Here is an 8973-nt window from a genome sequence, read left to right on the forward strand (position 1 = left end):
TTTTTTTTTTTTTTTTTTTTTTCCCTTTTTTCCCCCTCCCTGTTTGGGGCCGGGGGGGGGGGGGGAATAAAAGGGAAATAGCAGAGCCACGGAGTATTGGTTCATCTGGGACTGGGATTCCTGGCAGGGAAAGAAAGAGAGGGAGAGAAAGAAAGAAAGAGCAAAAGAAAGAGGCAGAAACAGAGGGAATAAGAAAGCTGGGAGAAAGCACCAAGGGCCTGGCCAGAGTGTTTTATAATGCCACCGACCGCAGAGAGAAGGAGCTAAGGAGGGAGTTGGGAGGGCTGGAGGGGAGAGGAGGAGGAGGAGAGGAGGTAGCCCAGGGCACGCTGCATTTTTGGAGTCCAGCAGGGATGGAGGGAGAAAGAGGAATTGCCCAGGGGACACAGAAATACCATTGCTGCTGGGAGCAGCAGGGCACAGGGGGTGGTCTCCTCCAGCAAAAGCCCCTGGCATCACCCCTGTGGGCAGCAATGCCCTGACCCCTGCCCAGCCCAATGCCCTCGGTGCCGGGGACAGGATGGGGATGCTCTTTCTGTCCCGGGCAGGATGGCACTGGGCATGATTCGGGTTTAAGTGGATGGGGCTGGCAGCCCTGCTCCCCCAGCACCGGGGAAGGGACAGACCCCGGGCACCCACCCCAAAACCCACTCACTAGATCCTGGCCGGGTACCATCAAAGCCCCCCCATCTCCCTTACTCTACTCCCAACATCACCCTTACGGTGGAGCAGAGGTGCAGCTCCATAGTAAGAAAAAACCTTCCCCCCATAGGAGATTTGGGCACATCAGCCCAGTTTCTCTGCATGATAATATCCATAAGGCAAGATTTGGGGAATATTAAGGAGAACGTGCTCCCAGGTAGCAAAAGGAGCAGCACCAGCCCCAGCAAGTGCTCCCAAGGATGCTGCACGTCCCACCCCGGCCACCCCCGCCATCCGGGGGCGAGGAGGAGGAGGAGGAGGGCTGGGGCTGGCAGAGCACGTCCGGATCCGTGCCGTGGCGAGCGCTCGGGAAGCGCGAGATGTTATCACAGCATGAGAGAAATATCAGGAAACTCCGCGGAGGACACAAAGCGAGATTACCGAAAAAACCCTCTCTTGGGTTGCTGGTTTGTTGTTTTTTTCTTTTTTTTTTTAAGAGAGGAAGATGAAGGACTTGGCAAACAGAAACACATTCGTCCCAAGGGCTGCAAACCGGGCAGGATCTGCCCAGCTGGATCCTCACCCTGAGAGCCTGGCACGGTCCTGCCAGTCCAGTGCCACTCTGGTTCACCCCAGCTCAACAAAACCAAACTCTGAGCACACCCCCAGCTCAGCAAAACCCAGGCACTCAGTCCCAGGCAAACCAAACCTGCTTGGCTTCATCTCCAAACCACCCGCGCTTCTCTCCGAGCATGGCCGAGAGTCACCTTGCCAGCTCCAAGGTCCAGTTTTAATCACTTAAAACATTATTTATTTTTTTGTTCCCCCATAAATAAAGAAGAACTTGCACAAGAGAGTTAGGAAACGCCAGGGGGGTGGGTTTCAAACAACTGGGTCTCGCTTTAGATGCCTTGTGTGGCTGGCGGAGTTGAAAAAAAAAATGATGCTAGGGAAAAAAAAAAAAAAAAAAAGAGGCAAATCCTACAGCTAAAAAGGAAATTGCATTAATACAGATTGTTTTATTTAAAAAAAGCAAACCCTGACCTCTACTTCAAAAAAGTCATTAGACATTCTCCTTCTGAAAGGCCGACAGGGGATATTACTGAAAGGCCAGTTAATTTCTCAATGACTTACTGTTCTTGCTCTGCTCATGGAAATGTGTAAAGAGTCGGAGGGTAATTTAAGGCACCCTGCAGAAAGGTGTGTAAATCTTTGCATGTCTAAAGAAACTTTACCAGACCGCTAGGATTGGGAAAAAAGAAAATGCTTGCCCTCTTTTTTCTTTTTTTTTTAACTTTTTTTTTTTTAACTTTCCTTTGGAACTCTGATCCCCTTTGATCATAAAAAAGGTCATATTTCACCCAAAAAAATATCAGCAATCACAGGGCCCGAGGAAGTGCGAACCCAAGGGGGTTTCACCAACGATTATTCCCTCCATTTAATTATTTAATGCCACGAACTGAGGGAAAGCCATCTCCCCTGGAAAAGCCAGACAGTTCAAGAATAAGGTCTGGCCCCAAACAAGGAGGAGGAAGAGGGTTATAAATGGGGCTGGGGCTGCTCCGCTCCCGCCCTCGCCCCTTCATGGGCCAAGACCAGCTGCCCCACAGCCCCCCCAAAAATAATCACAGCAAGATGTTCCCAGCCTCCGGGGCCAAGGGGGGAAACGCTGGGGGAAGGATGGGGGTCCTCACTGCCAGGGCACATTGCCAGCGGGTCACTGCCTTACAAGGGGACATCTCTGCCCCCCCCAGATTGGTCCTCGAGCAGTTTTTCCTGAGCATGGTCCTGAAGGGTGGTGGTCTCATCCTGGAAAGGGTCCCCAAAAATAATCACAGCAAGATGTTCCCAGCCTCCGGGGCCAAGGGGGGAAACGCTGGGGGAAGGATGGGGGTCCTCACTGCCAGGGCACATTGCCAGCGGGTCACTGCCTTACAAGGGGACATCTCTGCCCCCCCCAGATTGGTCCTCGAGCAGTTTTTCCTGAGCATGGTCCTGAAGGGTGGTGGTCTCATCCTGGAAAGGGTCTGTCCCTGCAGCCACGGTGAAAAAAAAAGCAGGATAAAGTGGGGACCTGGCCAAGGAGGGTGACACAGGGTGGTGCTGGGTCCCCCAGGGGTGATGCAGGCATCTCCCCCCCCAGGAGCATGGAGCAGCCGGGAGGGCTGACAGCAATATGTGCAATCTATATTCTAATATATGCATTGAGTGCATAACTGCAGTGCACAGCATCGCCCTGGCACCGTGTGCTGCTGGGGACCCATCCAGCTGGGTGCTAGGAGGAGGTAAAACACCCATCCGTGGGGAGCAGCCCCCCGGGGGGAAGCAGAAGCAGAAAGAGGTGTGACACCAGCCCGTGATTTACACAGCCAAGGGGGAGGCAGGACCAGACACCGGAGCTGACTTCTAAAGTGGCCCTCGGGCCAATAAATTGGGCCAATAGGGCCAATAAACGAACCCAGAGAAATAAAAATAAAAAAAAAATAAGGAGGGGGGAAGGGAGGGTGGGCCGGCTTGTTTGCACACTCGGGGAGCCCCCCGCGGAGTCGGAGAGAGCCAAAATCTGCCTCCAGCTACACCCCTTCCAAGCTGGAGAGCTCTGGGAAGCCGCTTCCCCCGTCAGGAAGATCAGATTTGGCAGCACTGGCTGGCTTCAAAATCTGCACGCCTCCGACTTGAAGGGGAAGGAGAGCGCAAGAAAAGCTTTCGACAAAATGTTAAAATAACTCAGCCAGGGGTTTGCCTCCCTCGGCTGGGCTGGAGCGGGGATGTTTATGAGCTCAGAGTTGGGCTGCGGCGGCCGATCTCGCCCGGAGATTTCGCGTGGAGCCCTGCGTGCGTCGCAGCCCCATCCATATGTGCCGGCAGCGGCGGGCAGGGGAGCAGGCTGGAATCAAGGGGGAGAAATAATAACCGTTAACCTCTTCGATTTCTGCTCATCGCCCCGAGCCCAGCCCTCACCGGACACCAGCAACCAGCCCCAGCTCCCCCCTCCCTCCCACCGCCTCCCCCCTGCATCTCTGTGTACACATATATAAATATATATATAATTTTTAAAGAGGAAAAAAAACCTCCTTTTTCCTCTCCCGGTGGCTGGTTTTCATTAGGGAGGTTCCTTTCTAACCCCAAGGGAAACAGCGTATGAGTTTCTAACTATGGTGCAGGACGTAATTATCTGATTAAGTCCATGTTTGTGATAAAAAAAATAAATAAATGATATAAAATTTCCAACAAATAAGATTTCACAAGATAATTGAAAACCAAGGTATACCCTTCCACCTGTTTATCTTCATCCTAACTCTCAAAAATCCTGAGAGCATTGAAAGAAGTATATATAAGAGAATATACAATGCAGAAAGACAGCTGAATATCATTTATGTGTTCACTGGGATCAACAAATATCCTGAGACTACACTGGATACATACTGGAGAAGATGCTGGAAAGTATACACCTGCCTGACATGAGCTGAGATACCCAGAGTCTGGTGAAAAGAACTGGTTTCTTGCAACAAGTTAGGAACGGGTTTCTTCACTGATACTTCCAAAATGTATTTTATTGCAGGCTTGTGAGTTTCATGTTCTTTTTTTTTTTTTTTTTTTTTTTTTTTTTAAATCTTTTTTTGGGGGGGAGTGGGGAAGGGGAAGGGGGCCGGGAAGCGGCCCGGCACCTCGGGGTGGGCTGCGGGCTGGGGGTGGGAGCCATGGACTCGGCGCCAGCCTTCGCCATGGACAAACCGTTCGCCCCCAGCGCCGTGCGGGGCCCGGAGCCTCCCGAAAATCCTCAAAGCCGGAAAAACTTCAGCGTGAGCCACCTCCTCGACTTGGAAGAAGTGGCGGCCGGTATGAACGGGACCCCCCCCCCGCCCGGTCCCCCACCCGGTGCCGGTGGCGGCAAGGCCATACCGGAGCCGTCGGGAGGCAGCAGCGGCAGCGAGGCAGCGCCCCAGGACGGTGAGTCCCGCCGCCCCGGGATGGGGGTATCCCACCCCCACCTTTTCTCCCCCCGGTTTGGGGCAACTGTGGGGGGGACTCCCCCCGTCGACCCCCAACTCCGGGCCGGGCTGCGTAGCGCCGGGTACTGCGGACAAAGAGGGTCGGGGTTGGGGGGGACCGGGAGGGGAGGGAGGCGCGGGGTGCCGACACCCCGACGGCTGGGGGAGAGGGACATCGCTCAGAGGGAGAGGGACCCCGCGTTTGGGACGGGGAGCACCGGCGGAGAGGGACCCCGCACCGGGGATAAGGAGTACAAGGACCCGGCACCGAGGGGAGGGACCCCGCACCGGGGACATTGAGTACAAGGACCCCGCACCGAGGGGAGGGACCCCGCACCGGTTGCTTCCCCGCCGCCACCGGAGATGCCGGCTACGGGACGTTACCGTCCAGCCGGTGCGTTCCGGGGTTGCGTGGCCTGCGGGGTCCTCCCTTCCCCCGGGGATCCCCGCCTCGCTGTCCGGGCCCGGGGAGCGGAGGCGGCCCGGCGGGGCCGGGGGAACCGGGACGCAACCGGTCCTCTCTCCCGGCGCCTGCAGCAACGCTTCCCCGGGCCGGTAGCACCGGTAGCACCGGGCCAGAGAGGACAGAGCCGGGGCTGGAAAAGGGAACTGGGACCCACCCGGGACCCGGTTCCGTGGGGCTCGGTGCTGGCAGGAGGCGCGTTTTTAACGGGACAACCCCCGCTGCTCCGGGCACCGCGCATCCCTCCGCGCCGCTCCGCCCGCCCCGGCGCATCCCTGCTCCGGTACCCGGGGCGATGGGGAGGTGGATTCATCCCCTCCCTGCCGTAAAGCCCCGGTCCGGGGGCACCCGACGGCCCCCAGAGCCCCCCAAGAACATTGGGTCCCCTCGGGGTGCAGAGGTGACAGAGGGGAGATGGGGATGGAGAAACAGAGAGGGGGGGCAGAGCGTGGGGTGGAGGTGGAACCCCACCACCTCCCCACGGCCTGGGCACCAGAGGGCACCCCGAAGTTCCCTTGGGGGTGGCATCCTCAAACCTGCCCCCCAGCTAGGTTTTGGTACCCCAAGCTTCTTTTCTGTGCCCTCCCCAGAGCACAGCCCTGGGGTGCTGATGGCCCTGCCCAGGGCCTGACCCACACCTGGCCAGGGATGCACAGCTCACCCGGGACACTGTGCCGGTAAAAGGGGGCTCAGCCCACCCCGGAGGCTGCCCAGATCTGCGGTGAGGGGCTCCCGATGGGAACCTCCCCTGTGCAGAGTGCTCCCTCTGTCCCCTCCCGCAGCTCCCACACTGTCTATGGCTCTGAAGCATCTTTTTCCCCACCCACATCTCCCTCCCTGCCCGACCTCCTTCCTCCACGGAGAACCCCCTCTCGAGCCCCCCAACCTGCCCCTGCTTGGGATGCTGAGGGCTGGGTGAGGCTGGGCGCCACTTGCTGGGATGGTAGCTGGTATTTTCGGCGTCATTTTCCATCCTCCCTCCCCTTCCCTTCCCTTGGGCTTTGTTTGTGCTTCTCACATTGCCTTTGGGACCGCGGGGAGGTTGTTGCCCGCTGATGGGACCAGCCCAGGGGACAGGATGCCATGTGGGATCAGCACAGCTTTCGGAAACCCGGCCCAACCCACAGCAGCCCGTTTGTCTCACAGGGCTCTTTCCCAAACAGCAGAGAAACCACCACCCTGTTGAGGTCCTAACGCAGCCCGAAGAAGCTCAGTGGGAACCAGGGGTGATGCAAATACCTGAGAGCGAGCCAACAGGGCTGCCTGATCCCCACAAGCCCATTTTTCACCCTAAAAGCCCATTCCTCCTGGGGCAGAGGCCCCATGGGGTTTGGGCCGCTGATCCCAGCACCACTGGAGCACGGGGGACATTTCTCATTAGCACCTGATTTGGCAAGGTTGAAGGGATGAAGACACTGTCAGCGTCTGGGATGCTCTGACAACCTGTCTGGGAGTGAAAGCATTTCTTCCCTTGGTCCCACCTGGAGAGAGAAATACCTGAGTGATGGGATCTGAGGGCAGCAAGCAAGAAGAGAACAAGGCAACAGAGAAGAAAACCTGTGCGCATGCAAACATGGACTTGTGAGACCCTTAGCCCACTGTCTGAACTGGGATGTAATTTCATAAATTGAGATGGGGAGCCTCTAAATACCAGGCAAACGCCCTCTCTTCGTGAGCATCAGCCTTTCGCTACACATCTGTGATGCTTTCGGCATCAGCGTGATGACAGCAGAGGAACTTTTACTCATAACGTTATCTTTTATTGGCATCCTAAAGTAAAACAGCTTCTCAGCATTTTCTCATCTTCCTCTTCATCCTCGTGGGTTTTTCCCACCAGATACAAGTTTGGAGCCCCCCAGGTTGGTGGCAGCAGGTCTATTATCAGCAGATACCCTGGTACCTAAGTGTCTTGCTGCAGGATGCGGCTCTGTGCTCTGGCCATGAAGATGTTATCAGGGTCATTATGCCAGTGGGTTGGAGGAAGAGCAGCCCTGAGCCTGCAGCGAAGCTGCTGACACCCCCTCCACCAGGCAGGGCTCACCATGGTCACGGGGGGGTCACACTGGCAGAGCTTTAGGTACAGGGATGATTTAGGCAGCCTCAGCAACATCGACAAAACCTTTAGGGTACATCTCTCCTCCAGAAGCAGCCCCTCTGTTAGTCCCTTGCAGGGCTGGCATATCCCTTTCCCAGTGACACTGAGGACCAGAGCTGTCCCCACCTCCCTCTCCATGAGGGGGCTGCTCAGCCCCTGCCTTGGTCCCATCCCAAACTGGCCCCGAGGGCACCCAGCGCTTCCTCACGGGAGGGTGAGTGCAAATATCATCTGTGCAACACGTTGCTCTCGTGGCACCCAAAAATTAAGAGGCAGAAATACCACGAGTCAGGCAAAAGTGAGGAAATGCCAACAGGGTGGTGAGGGCTCATCCCCATCTTCATCTTCATCCTCCCCCGGGGCGGTGCAGCAGCCTCCCATTGAAAACCTTCCGCACAACTTCTGAGGTCTTGAAAGCTTGTTCACCTCCTTTCATTAGACTAACAAATAATGTGTAACGCGAAACATCTGTTAACAACAGCCCTTAATGTTCTCAAGATGATAAAGCAGGAGGGTAATTTTAGCCAGCAGGCCTTGACTGATGGCTTTTCAAACAATGAACTTACTTTTGGTGCCGCCTGGGGATGGGAGAGGGAGTCGGGCGCTGGCTCCAGCGGCCACTTCGGGGCTGAAAACTCAGAAAGAGCCACTTTTGTCGCGGCGGGGCTCGGGGCAAGGACTATGGCCCCTCCGAGCGGATCCTCCGGCAGGGGCTGCAGCCAGTGGGGCTGGGCGATGGGATGAGGAGATGGTGGCCCCTGGGCATCCCCTTTGCAGAGCAGCTCCTGGGGCCCCTTCCTCACCCCTGGGGCACCAGGGACCCTCCGACCCACGCTGGGGCTGTGAGGATGCTGAGCAGAGCAGTGATGAAGCAAGAGAGGCTGCACCCGAGGGGGCAAAAGGGATTACGATGATGTTACAGCAAATTGGTTTTAATTACATAAACGAGGGCAGATGACAAGGGAGAAGTGAGGCAGGGAGGGACAAGGACCTGGTAACACAGTAGAAAAGGGGAAGGAGCTTGCTTTTGGGGTCAAGCAGTGGATGATTGCCCCAAGCAGCTCCCAGGGCTTGGGCACCTTCCCCAAGGCAGAGTCATCCAAGCCAATGTCCCCGTGGTGGCCCAGCCTGGGGGCTGTGCTAGTCCTGGCTCACCACACATATTTTGGCTGCTTCTCTGCCATCCCAAAGCCACTTGTCCCCGCTGGATGGGGGGCACAGCTCAGGGACACCTCAGCCCCTCCAGCCACGGGAACAGGAGGCAGCTCTGTAACATAAAGCTGCTGAAAAATGGCCAGGACGTGCCTGTGGGGATCTGCCTTCCCTGGGACATCCAAGCACATACATGGCTCGGCTGCAATTAAAACCAACATCATTAACTCGTGGCCAACCCCCTGTGCCTGGCTCAGGGTAATACAGACCCTTGGGACCAGCAGTGTTGGGCCACAGGCATGGGGAGCCACCCAAGGTCCTCCTGCGCCCTAACACCAGACCCATCAGACCCTCTCCCCAGTACCCATCTGCTTTGCACAGACACAAAAGTGCTGGAAATTACCCCAAGCCCCTCTGCCCAGGTGGCTTTCTGTTGGTTCTAGGCAACCACTCAGGGAGTGACAGGAGGTGTTGGGACCCCAACTCAGCTCCCGTGGTGGGGGAAGAGGTTTTGAGAAGTGTCTGCTGACCGTGGCTGCAGCTCATCAAGGAGATGCTCTCATGCTTTTTGTTCCCCAAAGTGGGGGACGGGGGGGGGGGGTCGGGCACCCGGGGGAAAACGCGGGCCC

General features: G+C 56.7%; 1 protein-coding gene across 4 annotated transcripts in view; it reads left to right on the top strand.

The window, feature by feature from the left end:
• The first annotated feature begins 4326 nt into the window (after positions 1-4326).
• The window catches only part of PRRX2 (paired related homeobox 2), a 25410-nt gene continuing 20763 nt past the window's right edge, over positions 4327-8973 (top strand). For all 4 annotated transcript variants that reach the window (XM_014942720.1, XM_014942721.1, XM_014942722.1 and 1 more), the window contains exon 1: positions 4327-4593. In XM_014942720.1, the coding sequence (XP_014798206.1) occupies positions 4344-4593 (250 nt within the window). In that variant the 5' untranslated portion in view covers positions 4327-4343. The remainder of the gene's footprint in view (positions 4594-8973) is intronic.

The sequence above is a fragment of the Calidris pugnax genome, unplaced genomic scaffold (genome assembly GCF_001431845.1).
Source record: "Calidris pugnax isolate Ruff unplaced genomic scaffold, ASM143184v1 scaffold102, whole genome shotgun sequence".
Classification (NCBI taxonomy): Eukaryota; Metazoa; Chordata; class Aves; order Charadriiformes; family Scolopacidae; genus Calidris; species Calidris pugnax.